Source organism: Triticum aestivum, chromosome 2B (genome assembly GCF_018294505.1).
Source record: "Triticum aestivum cultivar Chinese Spring chromosome 2B, IWGSC CS RefSeq v2.1, whole genome shotgun sequence".
Lineage (NCBI taxonomy): Eukaryota > Viridiplantae > Streptophyta > Magnoliopsida > Poales > Poaceae > Triticum > Triticum aestivum.
In genome coordinates this window covers 57,704,297-57,725,560 of record NC_057798.1, presented here as the reverse complement: position 1 = coordinate 57,725,560, position 21,264 = coordinate 57,704,297, and the positions used below count along the sequence as shown (strand labels likewise).

Sequence of the window (21,264 nt, the reverse complement as noted above, 5' to 3'; positions counted from 1 at the left end):
GGTGGAACCTGTCTCACGTAAGCGTACATGTAAGGTCGGTCCGGGCTGCTTCATCCCACGATGCCGCCAAATCAAGATAAGACTAGTAAAGATAAGCATATTGAACAAACCAATGCCCACAACTACTTGTGTTCTACTCGTGCATAGAATCTACACATAGACCTAGCTCATGATGCCACTGTTGGGGAACGTAGCAGAAATTCAAAATTTTCTACGCATCACCAAGATCAATCTATGGAGATACTAGCAACGAGAGAGAGGGGAGTGCATCTTCATATCCTTGAAGATCGCGATGCGAAAGCGTTACAAGAACGCGGTTGGTGGAGTCGTACATGCAGCGATTCAGATCGCGGTCGATTCCGATCTAAGCGCCGAACGGACGGCGCCTCCATGTTCAACACACGTACAACAAGGGGATGTCTCCTCCTTCTTGATCCAGCAAGGGGAGAGAAGAAGTTGAGGGAAAACTCCAGCAGCACGACGGCGTGGTGGCGATGGAGCTCGTGGTTCTCCGGCAGGGCTTCGCCAAGCACTACAGAGGAGGAGGAGGTGTTGAAGGAGGGAGGGGGCTGCGCCAGGGAAGAGGTGCGGATGCCCTCCCACCCCTCCACTATATATGTGGGCAAGGGGAGAGGGGGAGGCGCCCTAGGGTTTCCCCTTGGGGGCGGCGGCCAAGCAGATTGGATCTCCCTAGGGAAAATCCTAGGGAGACTTGCCCCCCAAGCCAAGCATGTGGAGGCTTGCCTCCCAAGCCAGGTGGAGGCGCCCCAACCTCCCCAAGTAACATGGGAAAGGGTGTGGGGGGCGCACCACCCCTTAGTGGGCTGGTTTGCCCCTTCCCCTTTGGCCCATGAGGCCCTCCAACACTTGCCGGGGCTCCCGAAACACCTTTCGGTCATGCTGGCCATAGCCTGGTACCCCCGGAACACTTCCGGACTCCAATACCTTTCGTCCAATATATCAATCTTCACCGCCGGACCATTCCGGAACTCCTTGTGACATCCGGGATCTCATCCGGGACTCTGAACTACCTTCGGTAACCACATACTATTTCCCATAACAACTCTAGTATCACCAAACCTTAAGTGTGTAGACCCTACGGGTTCGGGAACCATGCAGACATGACCGAGACATCTCTCCGGCCAATAACCAACAGCGAGATCTAGATACCCATGTTGGCTCCCACATGTTCCACGATGATCTCATCGGATGAACCACAATGTCGAGGATTCAAGCAATCCCGTATACAATTCCCTTTGTCAATCGGTACGTTACTTGCCTGAGGTTTGATCATTGGTATCCCAATACCTCATTCAATCTTGTTACCGGCAAGTCACTTTACTCGTTCCGTAATGCATGATCTCGTGACTAACTACTTAGTCACATTGAGCTCATTATGATGATGCATTACCGAGTGGGCCCAGAGATACCTCTCTGTCATACGGAGTGACAAATCCCAGTCTCGATTCATGCTAACCCAACAAACACTTTCGGAGATGCCTGTAGTGTACCTTTATAGCCACCCAGTTACGTTGTGACGTTTGGTACACCCAAAGCATTCCTACGCTATCTGGGAGTTGCACAATCTCATGGTCTAAGGAAATGATACTTGACATTAGAAAAGCTTTAGCAAACGAACTACACGATCTTTGTGCTACGCTTAGGGTTGGGTCTTGTCCATCACATCATTCTCCTAATGATGTGATCCCATTATCAATGACATCCAATGTCCATGGTCAGGAAACCATAACCATCTATTGATCAACGAGCTAGTCAACTAGAGGCTCACTAGGGACGTGTTGTGGTCTATGTATTCACACATGTATTACGGTTTCCAGTTAATACAATTATAGCATGAACAATAGTCAATTATCATGAACAAGGAAATATAATAATAACCATTTTATTATTGCCTCTAGGGCATATTTCCAACAGTTTCCATCAGGACATCCATCCATCAATACTTGATTCATACCACCGCTAGAAGCACATGTCCCATCAGCAATCAATTTTTCTTTAGTGAATCAGCTATCATCTTTGGCACGTGACTTCTGCTTCTACCGGCTTGAAAAAAAGTAGGAAAGAGAAGAAAAAAAAAGAAAAAAAAGAGTTGAGAAACAAAAAAAGATCAGGCCGACTAGCATATTTTTTTGGACTGCTTTATTCTATTAGCTACTCTGGACATTATTTTTGCTGTGGTTGGCACTCCATCTATTATATCTTTTCGAGCTTTGTCATACACTCGTTTGTACTTCACTTATATCTAGCTACTTAGAGCTGTCACATATTTTCACCGACTTCCACTCATTTGATTCATTATCTGGGCTTAGATTATTTTATCTCTTACTAGTCGACTGCCAACACTACTTAGAAGTTTCAACAATTATTCAACTTGCATTGCTTTTTGCTAAATTGTACCATTGATATTGTGAGTTGAGAAACCTTTGCCAAGCTACACTTTTTCCTACCAATAAGTACAGGTCCCGACACTACTAATTCCTGGTTATCGCTCCATCCAATCTTCATCGGTCGTTTGAAGCCAACACCAATGCGCCGATCACCACCTGTTGCATTGGTAAGAACAAGTAAGAATTTGATACTAAGCTTGAGTGTGAGCGATTTTTCTTCAGCACATCCTACTAGTTGATAGGGATTATACACTTTGTGTTTTTTCTTTTTCGCTAACAATGGCACAGGATCAACCCACACTTGAGGGCCTCACCGCGGATGTGAAAGTCACCAGCAAGCGGCCCACCCAACTTGAGGGTGCTCAGATTGTGGCAGAAGAGAGGCTCAAGGCCATTGAGGATGCACAAGATGTTGCCAACACACAACTACAGGACATTTTGTTACGTTTGGATGAGCTGCGGACTACACCCCACGTCAACAATAACGCTGTTCCTCACAATTCCACGGGTGTTGCCGCTACTTCGCAAGCTCGACGTGTGCCCATGGGTCATCCACAGCACCCCGCTACTGCCACCAATGCTGCCACCATAAACCAGCACCCACAAATTCCTCCTCGCGTCCACGAGCGACATGGGGACAACTACGAGGATTATTCTGGTGACACCGAGGACGACCAAATGGTCAACCACCACAATGACCGTGCTCATCGACAATTGCGTTTCAACCGTCAAGGTATGGCACGAGGTCCACACAGGTATGACGTTCAAGATTATGACCACTCTAGTGCTAAAATTAAATTTACTATACCTGCTTTCAATGGTAAATATAATCCAAATGTTTATCTTGATTGGGAACTTTCAGTTGAACAACAATTTGCATGTCATGATATTCCTGAGAACCAAAGAGTTAGGGCAGCCACTAGTGAATTTATAAACTTTGCTTATATGTGGTGGAGTGAATATTGTCGTATTAATGTGAATAATATACCTGCTACTTGGGATTCTTTAGAACGAGCTATGCGACAACGTTATGTTCCTTCATATTATGCTCGTGATAAGCTAAATGAATTGCAACGTTTAAAATAAGGTAGTAGTTCTGTAGAGGATTATTATCAAGAATTGCAAACTGGCTTAGTGCGATGTGGATTAGTTGAAACCGAAGATGCCATGATGGCTAGATTTTTAGGTGGTTTGAATCGTGATATTCAAGATATATTGGACTATAAGGAGTACAATTTTATTACTCGTTTGTTTCATTTTGCTTGTAAAGCTGAAAGGGAAGTACAGGGACGACACAACAAGGGACGAGGTAACTTTTCTGCAGGTCGTCACTCATCATGGACACACTCTCCAACAGTTCCAACCACTACCGAGTCAACACCACATGTCTTGAACAACGGTGCACTCCCAACAAGTTCAAAATCAGCTTCGCAATCCTCTGCAGCTTTGAGAGCAATCTCTCAAGAACCCTCCACTTCGTCTGGGCGTACAAGGGACATGAAGTGTCATATATGCAAAGGTGGCGGGCACTTGATGAAGGACTGCCCTAATAAACGTGCTTTCATTGTGCGAGAAGATGGTGAGTACTCCTCTGCTAGTGATTTGGATGAAGATACATGTGCTATCCTTGCCACTAATAATGCATGTGACACTAAGGAGCATGACACGGGGGAGATACATATTAATGCTGAGATGGCCGATCAATACCCAAGCCTTGTAACCATGCGAGTACTTAGTTCCCAGGTGGGGCATGATGAGATGCCTTAATGCCATAATCTTTTTCAAACTAAGTTTGTTGTCAAAGGGCATTCCGTTCATGTGATCATTGATGGTGGAAGCTGCAATAATTTGTCGAGTATAGAGATGGTAGAGAAGCTTTCCCTCATGACTACGAGACACCCCCATCCATATTACATCCAATGGTTCAACGACTGTGGTAAGTTGAAGGTAACACGTCGTGTGCGAGTACAATTTACACTTGGGTCATATCATGATTACGTTGACTGTGATGTTGTACCTATGCAAGCTTGTTCTTTACTGTTAGTCGACCTTGGCAATATGATAATAGTGTTACTCATCATGGTAGAACAAATTCGTATACTCTTGTGTTTGAAGGAAAAACCATCAACTTGCTTCCTATGACCCCCGATGAAATAGTAAATGATGGGAAAGCTAAATCAACGGATCATACTATGCACACTATGGTTGCTATCAATTCTGAAATGTTTCCGATGAGTGTCCCAACTTGTGATCCGGATATACAGTGTACCCATATAGTTAGTTTGCATCCCCATAATTCATACATAGACTTTGTGTGGGATCAAACTTTTCATGATATTCCTATAACACATTTATTTCATCCTCCTGAGCTAATGCCTTCAGAACGGCCTATATACGTTGCATCTATTTTTGTGTTGCTTTATGATGTGTTTCAGATAAATGAAAGCCGAGGACGACTTTGTTTTCAAGAAAGGGAGGATGATGTGGACAAAGCCGTGATAGCTACACCTACAAATATGAAACGACGTATTTTTCAGGTGATTTCTAATCATAAGTGTCCAATTCTTTGTTTTACTAATGGATGCAAATATACCACACATTTTATTGTTGTATCCAGAGTTGAAGAAGATTTGTACATGTATATGCACTACCAATGGTCCACAGTCAAGATGGTGTGCCCACGTGAATGCAAGTCCATGTGCACACACCTTGGAAGTTCTAGCCACCATGCAAGGCATGCAACGCCCTGTCGTGGAATCATCTGTCCAAGAATCATCAACCAATAAGTGGGCCCAGCATGGGCCAATACTATTTGCTACTACATGCATGACGTACATGGCCTGATCCAGCACATGAAGCGTGTTTCGCTACAATTCGGTCGCCACCGCCTCGGTCGGGCGTATCTCCGTAGTTAATAAATAGCAGCCAATAGGTTAGGGTTTAGACTGGGTTTTGTTTAGAGAAGTTTAGCTATTGCTACTTTTATTTGTCTTCGCTCGTAGTGGTTAGTGCGACCGTCAAGACATCTATTGGAACCCCAATTTGTGGGATTTATTCATCTAGCACATCCGCAATTTCAGATTGCTTGGCTATTATTTTCTTGCATGTTCTTCAATTTGCTTGCAGGAAAAATCCTTCGTGGATAGGTCGATCGCGTCGTTGGCTCGGTCCATAACGCCGTGGAGTTGGTTCAGCGATTGCCGTGGATATCAGTCGTGTACGGTTCTCCCTGTACGGTTGGTAGCCGGATCGTGAGGGTCAAGTCCCACCCAAAAATTGTAGTTATCTCCCTCTCATCGAAAGATTGGGCCCTAGTGCACATCAAGCGTGGTATCAGTTTTCAGGTTCATCAGTGAGAGATTTACAGTTTTATTAGGTTAGATTATTTTTCAGTCCTACAACCCACAAAAAAGCCAAAAAAAATAGATTAGTTCATCCGCTACACCTATCTTTTTAGCCTTTAGCAATTTTTGCATCTAGTATTTGCTTAGTTGAATTATTTGGTTACATTCATCTAATACTAGTGCTGGTCTAGATTAGTCCGAGAGGAAAGTGTCTACTAGATCGAACTTTGTTTTTGTCCAGCGTATTTTCCGCCGCACGCTCCTTTAGTCCTCTGTAATATGGAAAGATACAGACAAAGGCAAGATTGCATCGATTGTTTCTAGTTTTGCAGATTCCTGCATGCAATCTAACACCGCATTGGTTACATCTACTGTCCTATATTAAAATAAACAATCCTTGCTTTCCGCGCTTCCACATAGTACTGCGCGCACACCCGAGCCTTCTGCCGCTAGTGCCCAAGCATATCGTTTCTGTTGGGGAACGTAGCAGAAATTCAAAATTTTCTATGCATCACCAAGATCAATCTATGGAGATACTAGCAACGAGAGAGAGGGGAGTGCATCTTCATATCCTTGAAGATCGCGGTGCGAAAGCGTTACAAGAACGTGGTTGGTGGAGTCGTACATGCAGCGATTCAGATCGCGGTCGATTCCGATCTAAGCGCCGAACGGATGGCGCCTCCGTGTTCAACACACGTACAGCAAGGGGATGTCTCATCCTTCTTGATCCAGCAAGGGGAGATGAGAAGTTGAGGGAAAACTCCAGCGGCACGACGGCGTGGTGGCGATGGAGCTCGTAGTTCTCCGGCAGGGCTTCGCCAAGCACTACAGAGGAGGAGGAGGTATTGGAGGAGGGAGGGGGCTGCGCCAAGGAAGAGGTGCGGATGCCCTCCCACCCCTCCACTATATATATGGGCAAGGGGAGAGGGGGAGGCGCCCTAGGGTGTCCGCGGCGGCCAAGCAGATTGGATCTTCCTACGGAAAATCCTAGGGAGACTTGCCCCCTAAGCCAAGCATGTGGAGGCTTGCCTCCCAAGCCAGGTGGAGGCGCCCCAAGCACCCCAAGTAACGTGGGAAAGGGTGTGGGGGGCGCACCACCCCTTAGTGGGCTGGTTTGCTCCTTCCCCTTTGGCCCATGAGGCCCTCCAACACTTGCCGGGGCTCCCGAAACACCTTTCGGTCATGCTGGCCATAGCCTGGTACCCCCGGAACACTTCCAGACTCCAATACCTTTCGTCTAATATATCAATCTTCACCGCCGGACCATTCCGGAACTCCTCGTGACGTCCGGGATCTCATCCGGGACTCTGAACTACCTTCGTAACCACATACTATTTCCCATAACAACTCTAGTGTTACCGAACCTTAAGTGTGTAGACCCTACGGGTTCGGGAACCATGCAGACATGACCGAGACATCTCTCCGGCCAATAACCAACAGCAAGATCTAGATACCCATGTTGTCTCCCACATGTTCCACGATGATCTCATCGGATGAACCACAATGTCGAGGATTCAAGCAATCCCGTATACAATTCCATTTGTCAATCGGTACGTTACTTGCCCGAGATTTGATCGTCGGTATCCCAATACCTCATTCAATCTTGTTACCAGCAAGTCACTTTACTCGTTCCGTAATGCATGATCCCGTGACTAACTACTTAGTCACATTGAGCTCATTATGATGATGCATTACCGAGTGGGCCCAGAGATACCTCTCTGTCATACGGAGTGACAAATCCCAGTCTCGATTCGTGCCAACCCAACAAACACTTTCGGAGATGCCTGTAGTGTACCTTTATAGCCATCCAGTTACGTTGTGACGTTTGGTACACCCAAAGCATTCCTACGCTATCTGGGAGTTGCACAATCTCATGGTCTAAGGAAATGATACTTGACATTAAAAAAGCTTTAGCAAACGAACTACACGATCTTTGTGCTACGCTTAGGATTGGGTCTTGTCCATCACATCATTCTCCTAATGATGTGATCCCGTTATCAGTGACATCCAATGTCCATGGTCAGGAAACCATAACCATCTATTGATCAACGAGCTAGTAAACTAGAGGCTCACTAGGGACGTGTTGTGGTCTATGTATTCACACATGTATTATGGTTTCCAGTTAATACAATTATAGCATGAACAATAGTCAATTATCATGAACAAGGAAATATAATAATAACCATTTTATTATTGCCTCTAGGGCATATTTCCAACAGTTTCCATCAGGACATCCATCCATCAATACTTGATTCATACCACCGCTAGAAGCACATGTCCCATTAGCAATCAATTTTTCTTTAGTGAATCAGCTATCATCTTTGGCACATGACTTCTGCTTCTACCGGCTTGAAAAAAAAGTAGGAAAGAGAAGAAAAAAAGAAAAAAAAGAGTTGAGAAACAAAAAAAGATCAGGCCGACTAGCATATTTTTTTGGACTGCTTTATTCTATTAGCTACTCTGGACATTATTTTTGCTGTGGTTGGCACTCCATCTATTATATCTTTTCGAGCTTTGTCATACACTCGTTTGTACTTCACTTATATCTAGCTACTTAGAGCTGTCACATATTTTCACCGACTTCCACTCATTTGATTCATTATCTGGGCTTAGATTATTTTATCTCTTACTAGTCGACTGCCAACACTACTTAGAAGTTTCAGCAATTATTCAACTTGCATTGCTTTTTGCTAAATTGTACCACTGATATTGTGAGTTGAGAAACCTTTGCCAAGCTACACTTTTTCCTACCAATAAGTATAGGTCCCGACACTACTAATTCCTGGTTATCGCTCCATCCAATCTTCATTGGTCGTTTGAAGCCAACACCAATGCGCCGATCACCACCTGTTGCATTGGTAAGAACAAGTAAGAATTTGATACTAAGCTTGAGTGTGAGCGATTTTTCTTCACCACGTCCTACTAGTTGATAGGGATTATACACTTTGTGTTTTTTCTTTTTCGCTAACAATGACACAGGATCAACCCACACTTGAGGGCCTCACCGCGGATGTGAAAGTCACCAGCAAGCGGCCCACCCAACTTGAGGGTGCTCAGATTGTGGCAGAAGAGAGGCTCAAGGACATTGAGGATGCACAAGGTGTTGCCAACACACAACTACAGGACATTTTGTTACGTTTGGACGAGCTGCGGACTACACCCCACGTCAACAATAACACTGTTCCTCACAATTCCACGGGTGTTGCCGCTACTTCGCAAGCTCGACGTGTGCCCATGGGTCATCCACAGCACCCCGCTACTGCCACCGATGCTGCCACCATAAACCAGCACCCACAAATTCCTCCTCGCGTCCACGAGCGACATGGGGACAACTACGAGGATTATTCTGGTGACACCGAGGACGACCAAATGGTCAACCACCACAATGACCGTGCTCATCGACAATTGCGTTTCAACCGTCAAGGTATGGCACGAGGTCCACACAGGTATGACGTTCGAGATTATGACCACTCTAGTGCTAAAATTAAATTTACTATACCTGCTTTCAATGGTAAATATAATCCAGATGTTTATCTTGATTGGGAACTTTCAGTTGAACAACAATTTGCATGTCATGATATTCCTGAGAACCAAAGAGTTAGGGCAGCCACTAGTGAATTTACAAACTTTGCTTATATGTGGTGGAGTGAATATTGTCGTATTAATGTGAATAATATACCTGCTACTTGGGATGCTTTAGAACGAGCTATGCGACAACGTTATGTTCCTTCATATTATGCTCGTGATAAGCTAAATGAATTGCAACGTTTAAAACAAGGTAGTAGTTCTGTAGAGGATTATTATCAAGAATTGCAAACTGGCTTAGTGCGATGTGGATTAGTTGAAACCGAAGATGCCATGATGGCTAGATTTTTAGGTGGTTTGAATCATGATATTCAAGATATATTGGACTATAAGGAGTACAATTTTATTACTCGTTTGTTTCATTTTGCTTGTAAAGCTGAAAGGGAAGTACAAGGACGACACAACAAGGGACGAGGTAACTTTTCTGCAGGTCGTCACTCATCATGGACACACTCTCCAATAGTTCCAACCACTACCGAGTCAACACCACATGTCTTGAACAACGGTGCACTCCCAACAAGTTCAAAATCAGCTTCGCAATCCTCTGCAACTTTGAGAGCAATCTCTCAAGAACCCTCCACTTCGTCTGGGCGTACAAGGGACATGAAGTGTCATATATGCAAAGGTGGCGGGCACTTGATGAAGGACTGCCCTAATAAACGTGCTTTCATTGTGCGAGAAGATGGTGAGTACTCCTCTGCTAGTGATTTGGATGAAGATACACGTGCTATCCTTGCCACTAATAATGCATGTGACACTAAGGAGCATGACACGGGGGAGATACATATTAATGCTGAGATGGCCGATCAATACCCAAGCCTTGTAACCATGCGAGTACTTAGTGCCCAGGTGGGGCATGATGAGATGCCTCAACGCCATAATCTTTTTCAAACTAAGTTTGTTGTCAAAGGGCATTCCGTTCGTGTGATCATTGATGGTGGAAGCTGCAATAATTTGTCGAGTATAGAGATGGTAGAGAAGCTTTCCCTCACGACTACGAGACACCCCCATCCATATTACGTCCAATGGTTCAACGACTGTGGTAAGTTGAAGGTAACACGTCGTGTGCGAGTACAATTTACACTTGGGTCATATCATGATTACGTTGACTGTGATGTTGTACCTATGCAAGCTTGTTCTTTATTGTTAGGTCGACCTTGACAATATGATAATAGTGTTACTCATCATGGTAGAACAAATTCGTATACTCTTGTGTTTGAAGGAAAAACCATCAACTTGCTTCCTATGACCCCCGATGAAATAGTAAATGATGGGAAAGCTAAATCAACGGATCATACTATGCACACTATGGTTGCTATCAATTCTGAAATGTTTCCGATGAGTGTCCCAACTTGTGATCCGGATATACAGTGTACCCATATAGTTAGTTTGCATCCCCATAATTCATACATAGACTTTGTGTGGGATCAAACTTTTCATGATATTCCTATAACACATTTATTTCATCCTCATGAGCTAATGCCTTCAGAACGGCCTATATATGTTGCATCTATTTTTGTGTTGCTTTATGATGTGTTTCAGATAAATGAAAGCCGAGGATGACTTTGTTTTCAAGAAAGGGAGGATGATGTGGACAAAGCCATGATAGCTACACCTACAAATATGAAACGACATATTTTTCAGGTGATTTCTAATCATAAGTGTCCAATTCTTTGTTTTACTAATGGATGCAAATATACTACACATTTTATTGTTGTATCCAGAGTTGAAGAAGATTTGTACATGTATATGCACTACCAATGGTCCACGGTCAAGATGGTGTGCCCACGTGCATGCAAGTCCATGTGCACACACCTTAGAAATTCTGGCCACCATGCAAGGCATGCAACGCCCTGTCGTGGAATCATCTGTCCAAGAATCATCAACCAATAAGTGGGCCCAGCATGGGCCAATACTATTTGCTACTACATGCATGACGTACACGGCCTGGTCCAGCACATCAAGCGTGTTTCGCTACAATTCGGTCGCCACCGCCTCGGTCGGGCGTATCTCCGTAGTTAATAAATAGCAGTCAATAGATTAAGGTTTAGACTGGGTTTTGTTTAGAGAAGTTTAGCTACTGCTACTTTTATTTGTCTTCGCTCGTAGCGGCTAGTGCGACCGTCAAGACATCTATCGAAACCCTAATTTATGAGATTTATTCATCTAGCATATCCGCAATTTCAGATTGCTTGACTATTATTTTCTTGCATGTTCTTCGATTTGCTTGCAGGAAAAATCCTTTGTGGATAGGTCGATCGTGCCGTTGGCTCGGTCGATAACGCCGAGGAGTTGGTTCAGCGATTGCCGTGGATATCAGTCGTGTAGGGTTCTCCCTGTACGGTTGGTAGCCGGATCGTGAGGGTCAAGTCCCACCCAAAATCGTAGTTATCTTCCTCTCATCGAAAGATCGGGCCCCAGTGCACATCACATTATGTCCTTCTCTTTGCAACAAAATTTTAATCTTTACCTATATATATATATATATATATTATATATAGGACAAATTTTATCTACAAGTGGTGGTAGTTACCACCACTTTATTTGGCCTCCACATGTCCACCTTCGTAGCAGCTAGGAAACCAGGTTCGCTGGGGGTAGCGAACGTGGCCAGGATCCTCTAACCCGCTAGCAGCCGTAGGTAGTTTTAAAAAATAATTATTTTTTGGTGATAATGCAATCCCTGATTTGTAGGCTGGAAGGTACGTCCAGCTTTTGAACTAATGCCGGGTGAAGCGGGCTATAAAGGGGGCACTCGGGTTTCGTGTGAGACGGCAGAAGGGACATCTGAGTAGTTTATTCTTCTTTCAAGGCATGGACAGTGGTGATAGATCTGAGGAGCCAGCCGGCCAAGAGAATCAACGCATCACTATTTCTCTAGAGTATGTGTTCTATTATTCTGAGATGTACTACTAGTTGGTTGTCGATTTTGATTAGCATTTGCTCCCTTATTTTTGCAGCCAGTACAACCGTATGATGGAAGTAATTAACAGGATCGACGGGTTGATCTCCATCACCGAGAGGCATGGGAGACTAATTGCTGCCATACGGCGACGGATGGAAGAACGACCACATCGCGATCGCAATGGAGTGAGGCGGTGGACGGCTTGCGGCGCTCTGGGGCACAACCGGATTACTTGTGGTCGATAGAAGACGAAGTAGATGTGAACATGAATTTATGTAGTTTAGTTGAATTGGTAGTTTTATTTCGGTTAGTGTCAAATTGATTGTACGCCATCTTAGAATGTTTTTCACATCTGTATGGAATTTGTATTTTCCTGAAACATCGAAGATAATAAAGTTCTTCCATCGAGTTTGTATGTGTATAAAGTGTGTGATTTCTAAACATAGTTGGATGTTTTTGTTGATGGTACGGCAATCTTTTTATCAGTATTTACGTTATGCCATAATGAGAAAGAAGTATATGTTTGATTTCTTAATAAAAAAGTATAGTCGATAGCAGAGTTTATTGTCTAACAGAATGGATGAAAATATGTAGGAGTAGTAGGTAGTATTCGTCGTATAGTTGTGGACTTGACGGTAGAAAATGGAGCATTTTTTTATTGCAGTAGTAACTATCGTGAAGTAGTATATACCAGAGGACGGTAGAAAATGGAGTATTCCATATTTTTTCGATAGTTTTAGATAAGCGAAATGGTCACGCGTTCCGGATAAGTAGGCTTGCTGGGGTTTGACGTGGAGAAAATTGTGGTTAGTTGAGCTGGATGGGCATGCATGCAGGGGGTGCACGTTGAGAAAATTATGGTTTGTTGAGCCGGTCAGTTGTCTAACGCGTAATAGAAGGGAGTGACTAGTAGTGCTTCCGGACGGAGGGTTGGTTGCGTTAACAAACACGCACTTGTAGGTGCTCCGTTCCAGATAGACACACCCTCACAAACTCAGTCGAAGGTGCATGATGGATGCAGATCCGTTGAGGGAGGTAGCACGTGGAGCGGGAGTAGAGCAACAACAGATCATGGAGTTTGATAATGGCGGAGGCGTCGTTGCTGCCGGTTGCGTGGACGCAGATCCTCCGATCGCGGTCGTACCTAGCGTCGAGGATGACCAGAACAAGGCCGGAGAAGATGGCATCGAGGAAATTCCAATTGAGAGGTAATGTAGATCGATGTACTGTGTACGATTTCTTTGTTGTACGCATGCGTACTGTATGAAGTAGTAATGGAGTTATGTGTTTTTAGGGTGGTGGTTGATAATGAAGTTGTCGAGGCTCCCATTCCTGCGTCTTTTTATCAACCATCAGTAATAGTGCCGAAACTGGGCCAGCTCTTGAAAGAAGATGTAGACGGATATGCGTTTTATAATCTTTATGCTAGATTCTATGGTTTCGGGATCAGGCGCTCCAATCGTAGGGAGAGGAAGGGAGGGGTGAAAACCATGCAAGAGTTCTGTTGTGTGCGTCAGGTATGTGTTTGTAAATTGTAGTTGTTCCCAACGTATCGTGTGTACTAGTTATTGATTTGCATCTACCATGTTGAACAGGGCATTGACAAAAAGGTGCAAAATGCAGCAACTAGGATAGGATGTAGAGCTATGCTTAGAATTAATCGTTCGTCAGCGAGGCATGATTGGATGGTGACAAAGTTTATTAGTGTTCATAACCACCCTCTTAAAAATAAAGTAAGTCTTACTAAGCAGTATAGGTCGCACAACTTTATAGATGAAGGCACAAAGACTATCTTTCAAGGTATGGTAGATAATGGTATGGCTCCGACAGGCATGTATGGATTGGTTTCAGGAATGCACGGAGGCCCTGGTATGGCACCTTTTAGTCGAAGGGCAATGAACAGATTAGCCTATGCTATAAGAAGAGATGAGTGTAGTGATGATGTTCAGAAAACAATTGATTACTTCAAAGAGCTACAGGCGCGAAGTGATAACTTCTACTACACCATGCAGGTGGATGGGGCCGGTAGGATTAAAAATGTCTTTTGGTCACATGCACTGTCGAGGCTTAGTTTCGAGCACTTTGGCGATGTTGTGACATTTGATACTACCTATCAGACTAATATGTATAAGATGCCGTTTGGTATTTTTGTTGGGGTGAATAATCACTTCCAAACAGTAGTATTTGGATGTTGTATGATGAGGGAGGAAACCGTCGATGCGTTCAAATGGTTATTTCAGTCTTTCAGTTGTGCAATGCATGGAAAAAGGCCGTCGGCAATTCTGACAGGTATTTGCAACGGTTAGTAAAAATCTTGTAGTATATAGTATATCTTTTTTTGACATGTTCATACATTTTTGTGTAGATAACTGTTATCAGATGGAAGTGGCAATCGCGGAGGTGTGGCCTGGTACGGTTCATAGAGTTTGCAAGTGGCATGTACTGGAGAATGCTAAAGAGAACTTTGGAAACATATATAGCAAGAGGAGCACTTTCAAGAATGAGTTTCATAGAGTTTTGAATGACAGGCAAACAATAGATGAGTTCGAGAGAGCTTGGATTGATTTAGTGAAAAGGTATGAACTGGAGTCTAGCACATACATGAAACGGATGTGGGATATGAGGACACAATGGGCTCCTGTTTACTTCAAATCACATTTTTTTGCTAAAATGTCGACCACTCAGAGAAGTGAGAGTATGAACCATGTTCTTAAGAAGTATGTGAAGCCATCTTCTCCGATGAATGTCCTTGTCAGGAAGTATGAAAGTTTCTTTTATGACAGAATACAGGAGGAAGACGCCGAAGAGTTCCACACATCTGATGTAAGTATTTTGTTTACGCATAATGACAGTGTAATTGCCTTGATTGTAGCTATAATATAGATCACCCATGTGTTATTACTGATTTTATATTGATGGCGATGCAGGATAAGGTGGTTACAGCAACGAAGTCGCCTTTGGAAAAACATGCTGCGCGTGTGTACACAAGAGGTGCTTTCAAAAGGTTCAAGGAACAGTTTGTTTGGAGTGTGTCTTATGATATAAGACCATCGTCGCAGGAGAACCATTTTTTGGTGATCCATATGGGTGATGATAAGGATAGCTGGGGCAGAAGAGAGTATGATGTTGAGGCCATCGTTGGTGAGCAAGAATTTTCGTGTGTGTGCAAACTGTTTGAGCACTTGGGGATACTCCGCCGGCACATATTGAGGGTAAGTAATAAAAGTATCGGCATCCTAAATTCTTCTGCAAATATTTTTCCTCATATGGTTGTGGTTGGTAACATTAATTTGTGTGTAGGTGATGGTGCAATTTGGAGTCAGGGAGATACCAGAAAAGTATGTTAAGAAGAGGTGGACAAAGAAAGCTAGAGAATCCATTCCAGAACATCTCAAAGGGTACGTCAATGATAATGAAGCTGCTGCATCGAGGACGTATCGACATGATCTGATGTATCAGACCGTGCTTGATATGGTTCGGATTGGGGACACAAACACTGAGACATATCAGAAGACAATGGAAGTGATGTGCAATCACCTGAAAGATTTGAAATTAATGACAGCCACGGCAGAATCAAGCACGAAGGAAACTCGCCAAAGTGAAAGATTACAAGGGAAGAAACCTATTGGTAATGTGTTTGGCGATCATGATGCCCAACTGTGCAATGACAATTGCATAGATGAGTGTGAGGCTACAGAAGGCGGTGACGATGATTGGGAAGGTGAGGAAGTAGAAGATGAGGAGATGGAAGATGGTCTTCGTGAATGTGATATACTTCCTCCTGAATTTAGAAGGGGAAGATGAAGACCTAGGATGCGAAGGTATATGTCCAAGGGAGAAATTGCTTCAAGGCAGGGTAAGAAAGGAGCATGCTCATCAGTAAGGATCCAATTTGAAGATGGAAGTAGCTCTGGGGTTACTAGGCCAATGCAGATCAGGTACTGCGGTAGCTGTGGTCAGCAAGGACACAATAAGAGTACGTGTGGTCGCAATTCAAGTTATAAGAGAAAGTAGTGAGTGTGGTTAGTTTGGTTATGTGGCTTGCAGTACCTTTGCATGTAACTAGGATTTGTTTTGGTATCTGTCGTCGGCGAATCTTGTCTTCAGAAGGATATGTACTGCTTTTTGTTTACGTACTCCTTTATTTAAAAGTTGTAAACTCTTTTTTGCTACTTGTGAAAAATAAGTCTATTTCTGCCTGTTATTAAGTATTTTGTGGTCTGGTTGGTTTTATACAGGGCTAAGTTTGCCGTGAATGACACTTATTAATTTGTTTATCTAGAGCGTGTAGTACGTGTACATACTACTAGGAGGTAGTTGGTTTGGGCATATATAGGACTGGTGTTTGGTTCGGAGGTGAGTATTTGAAGTTGCTGGAGTATCATAGTATGTAATATTGATTATGGTGACATGTAGTATGTAGTATGTCCGTGTAATACGTAACAAGGCGGCTAGTTTTTGGTGCCAGCTCTCAGTGATGCCATATAGAGAAGATGAGCAAGACTCATGGGGAGAAGTACTGAAGAAGCAAGCAGGGAGACCGACTTGTACTCTGCCCAATGGTTTGTAGTGAATTAAAAAAATTGAAATAAGCCCCATGTAAGGGAAAGGTAGTATGTTCTTCAGTAAATATTGAAATTAAAACAAATTGTCTACTGAGTCGGTCTACTTATTACTCGTAGCTGAGGGATGTGGTATAAATTCCTCCCGAGTGCTTTGATGTAGCGGGTGACAATTGAGATAAGCCCCATATATAGAAAAGGTAGAATATTCCATCAAATGTAGTATGTTTTCTCAGAAACAAAAAAGGTAGTACGTAATTCACTACATATTGAAATTGAAAATTTGTCTATTCAGTCGGCCTATTTATTATTCGTCGTTGCGGGATGTGGTATCAGTTCCTCCTGAGTGCTTTGATGTAGTAGTTGACACTTTCTGGGAGTATGGCCTCATTACTTGTGAATGACAGGAGGTTGGCAAGGAAGACCTTCCGCAAATCTCGAGAGTCCTGCATGTGAAATGTTGTCAAATTTGTAGAATAATGTGTTAATTTATGACGTAAGCAAATTATGTATCATTGTATTTTAGTAAGGATACTCACACTAGAGACTGGATTGACTAAGCATTTTGCATCCCAATTTCTCATGATATGCAGAACGTGGAAAGCAGTATCAATCCTGTAAAATTAACCATGATTAGGAATGCATATTTAAAGTGGTGCTCGTACGTGTGTGTACTAAAAACATGCATAACCTATTAGCAGTTGCTGGAATATTTGTTGGGAACTCATGCTGCCAGCTAGAAATATTGCGTTTCCAGTCTGGAAAAGAGATGACCATGCAATCCTGCAATGCTTTCGCAATATGATCTTTAGTCTTAGAGTGCCTAGCTTCAATGTCCTGCCCTCCTTTGCTTGTATCTCTTAAGGGGTCCATGATCTGAATCTTCTCGTTCTCCATATCAAATGCGTAGACTGAGAAATGAAACGGTTGGTGGAGAGGGATATATATCTACAAATTTGAAAACAATATGTTAGAATTTAGTTTGGAGTATCTAGGTTGTTAGTGAGACATGGGTGGTGAATCTACCAGACGGCTTTTTGAGACGTCGTATGGTATGTGAATGTCGTTGAATAAGTAGACATGATCCTCGGGGTTCCAGTCTGCGCCACCAGCGGTTGCGTGCATCTGTTTGCATTTATCATGATTAGTGATGAGTGTGTGTATAGTTGAACTTCTAAATGTGACGTACCGCGAAATCTTGATTCAAGAAGTGCCTCCAGCCTAGGAAATCTGTTCCCCCGAACCTGTGCACCTCATCCTCGAATAGTGCTTGGACAGCAACATTGAATGCATCATCTTGCATTTCAGCGTCAAATGCGAGGGCTTCTTGTATCTGTTGCAATTTTAGAAACCTTGGGACTGGATCAGATATGTGTAGCCAAATTTTTCTGTGGAAAAAGAATGGCAGTAGTCGCAGTGAGTTATAATACTTCGGACATGTATAAACAGTAAAACAAATAATACTAACCTCAGTTGGTCGGCAGCAGAAATTGAGTTTGTATATGTGAATAAATCTTCTTGTACCTGGACATCAAGCCTGACACATTGGTACTGTTTGCAAAGAAATGGGGACTTCACCATTTTGCTTGGTTTTATTACTCGTTTTGGTACGTCTAGAAGCATATCAGATGGTACCCCAATGATTCTCCTCCTTGTTTTGGGTTGTACTTTCGGGAGACCGCATTCCTCATGGATAGAAATCCTTATTGCACTCGTCTCTTGCAGTAAAGAATGAGGCGATATGGAAGTAGGAGTAGGGTCAGGAAAATCTGAAAAATGATGACACAATGGGTGTTACTGTTTCATACATTTGTTGAATGAAAGTGAATTACTTCCTGGTTTTACTTGATTGTGGAGCTTGTTGAGGTTGATCTGGTGTATCTGGCACTACGGTTGTCTCAACTGCCATGTCAAACTATGCCGATAAGTTTGCAGTGACTCGGGTGACTTGGTTACACACTGTGGTGTTGTCGCCGGGCTCAAGTTGACTCAATCCCATGTCAAATTTTGGTGTCTCCAAGTTAACGAGGGAGTTGAACACTCTACCAGAAACAGGAGTACAAGGGGGTGCGTGCACACATGGTCCTGACTCGTAGCGTATGCTGTGAGGACTGCGTATCTGTGTAGAAAAACGACAATCATCTAGGAGGGGCAATTATCATGGAAGGAGAGTGTAGTACCTCTCAAAAATAGTATGTAGTATCTAGGGGGAGTAGTTTGTATTAAGTAGTAAGGACTAAGTAGAATGTAGTAATTCTCGGAAGTAGTACGTTGTATGTCTTCGAAGTAGTATGTATTTCTGTTATGAGAAGAGTATGTTGACTTTTTTGAAAATAGTATGTGGTATCTCCCGAAAATAGTATGTAGTATATCTCGAAACTAGTATGTAGTGCCTCTTGGAAGAAAGTAGGTAGTAACTCTCATAAATTGTACGTAAATACAGCTAGTACGTAGTATAATGTAAGGAGAAAGCATTGTGTAATAGGTTTATAGTGTTTGCTTTGCTAGGTTGTAGTATCGAGTATGTAGTATCTCGCTGAACTAGTATGTAGTATATATAAAAAAAAGTAGGTAGTATTTCTCTGAACTTGTATGTAGTATCCTTGAAAGATAACATATCATCCAATAAAGAACTAGTAGTGGAATAGTTCTGTAGTATATGATATGCTAGGTTGTAGTATGGAGTATGCAGTACGATGTACCTTTAGTTTACCATATGTCGGAAAAGGAAGTAGATTTTTCAGAATTATATCCCGTTTGATCAGGTTACAGACCATGGCGTCGTTGTATGCAGCAAACCGGGGAAGAATGTGGTCAGGAGGAGAATCCTTGCCAAAGTCCAAGCTGTCTAGGTAGTGAATCTGAAAAATTAAAGTAACCTTTGTAAGTTAAATACGTAAACCAAGCATACATGAAGATATATTAGTTTGTATTAAGTGAACCTGAGGGATTAACATGCATCCATTGATGTATCCAATGTTCTTTCCACGGGAAAGCTTCAACTGCAGAGATGCTGCTGCTAGTCTGAGCTCGTCGGCAACAAATTGTGCCCAGTTGTAGGCATGAATGTTCTCTATATCAAACACTGCTTTCATATATCGTGTTGATATGAAGTTGTTCAGGGATTGTGGAGCGAAGAATTTGGTAACAACAGAAAATGCAAACGCGGTCTTGAATCGCAGGATTTCTTCACTTGTCATTTCGCCTTTTGGTTTTGTTGTTACTATTTTCAAAAGGAAGCTGATAGTGATTTCATCCCATGAGGATTTTTCGAAAACACCACAAAAGTATGCTTTCATAGAAATGGCATCTTGTGGGCTTGGAGGTACTATGATCATGCCAGAACATGGGATTCCGCTCACACGATTTACGTCCTCGGGTGTCATCTTTAGCTCTCTGCTTGTCCCAGCAAAAAAAACTAACAAATTTGTATCGAATTTACTAAGCAGCCAGGCTCCTAATGGTTTATTTAGCTTGTGCAGCTTTAGGCTATGTAATCCCTGAAACCCCATCTCTTCTACAAGCTTTCTGGGCTGCTCGTCAAGGTCTTCCATGAGATCTACAATGATAGAAGGAGCACACCTGGAGTATAGTTTGTCTTTCCATGCTTTCCTCTTTATGGAACTCCTTTTCTTTGAGCGAGATCCACCTGAACGTTTTTGGCCGGATATTTGATCTCGGTTTTTAGTGCGCACTGCAGAGATAGCTCGCCTGAAATCAGAATTGGATTTGCTGCCGCTGCCGCTCGGCTTGCCCATATCTATGACCAAGAAACAGTTGCATGTTAGTATGATGTTGTGAGTTCTACGGTTTCGGCCACATGAATTCTTTTTGAGATGGAAGTTGATCAACCTATGATCTCGCTAATCATACTAACGAACAATAAAGAAAAGTATATTTGATTATACTTAGTTACCTCACGTTTGTGGTACTGAAGAATTACGTCGGCCAGCCGTGTTTCACTGCACCGGATGTGCCGTCCTGCCGGCGTGACCCACGGCGACAACGCCGATCCACCGTCTATAGCCGTTGACGGAGGTGTCGCCCAGGCAGAACGGGAGGTCCAGCAAAAAGATCCGTTTTAGTTCGTAACAAGAATATACTAACACAGCTATTTTTACGTAGAAAAGATTGCTAAGTTGGTTAGTATCCGGATAAGTACGTACGAAAGAGATATAGATGCATTCAAATTTTCTGGGATAAGCTCGGGCGATCAGCACGCCTTGGATAACCATCAATTAAACTAATGAAAATAATTAATAATCAAACGGGTCGGATGGAAGCTAGCCTAACCCGTTAAGATTCTGTAGCGATCTGAGAAAAAAAAAGCAACCACGCTCGGATCTAATTAGGGAAGATGGACGGTGGATTCTTAGGAGGTAGTTACCACTAGGTGGTAGAAGTGATTTTCCCTATATATATATATATATATATATATATATATATATATATATATATAT

At 43.0% G+C, this 21,264-nt stretch overlaps 1 protein-coding gene across 1 annotated transcript; it reads right to left on the bottom strand.

Moving 5' to 3' along the window:
* Nucleotides 1-17,437: 17,437 nt before the first annotated feature.
* Nucleotides 17,438-20,004, bottom strand: LOC123038952 (uncharacterized). Its single transcript, XM_044462319.1, has 6 exons — nt 19,747-20,004; nt 19,579-19,665; nt 18,273-18,328; nt 17,994-18,192; nt 17,831-17,929; nt 17,438-17,752 (listed from the first exon to the last, which is right to left on the bottom strand). Exons 1-6 carry the CDS (start codon nt 20,002-20,004, stop codon nt 17,438-17,440), a joined length of 1,014 nt encoding a protein of 337 aa, XP_044318254.1.
* Nucleotides 20,005-21,264: the final 1,260 nt, after the last annotated feature.

Excerpts from the sequence above, each read along its gene's own strand:
- LOC123038952 (XM_044462319.1), bottom strand. The coding sequence starts at position 20,004 with ATGACAAGTGAAGAAATCCTGCGATTCAAGACCGCGTTTGCATTTTCT. Across the intron at positions 19,666-19,746 it reads GATGCATGTTAATCCCTCAG|ATTCACTACCTAGACAGCTT; the intron begins GTTCACTTAATA and ends TTAATTTTTCAG. Across the intron at positions 18,193-18,272 it reads TCTGCTGCCGACCAACTGAG|AAAAATTTGGCTACACATAT; the intron begins GTTAGTATTATT and ends CTTTTTCCACAG.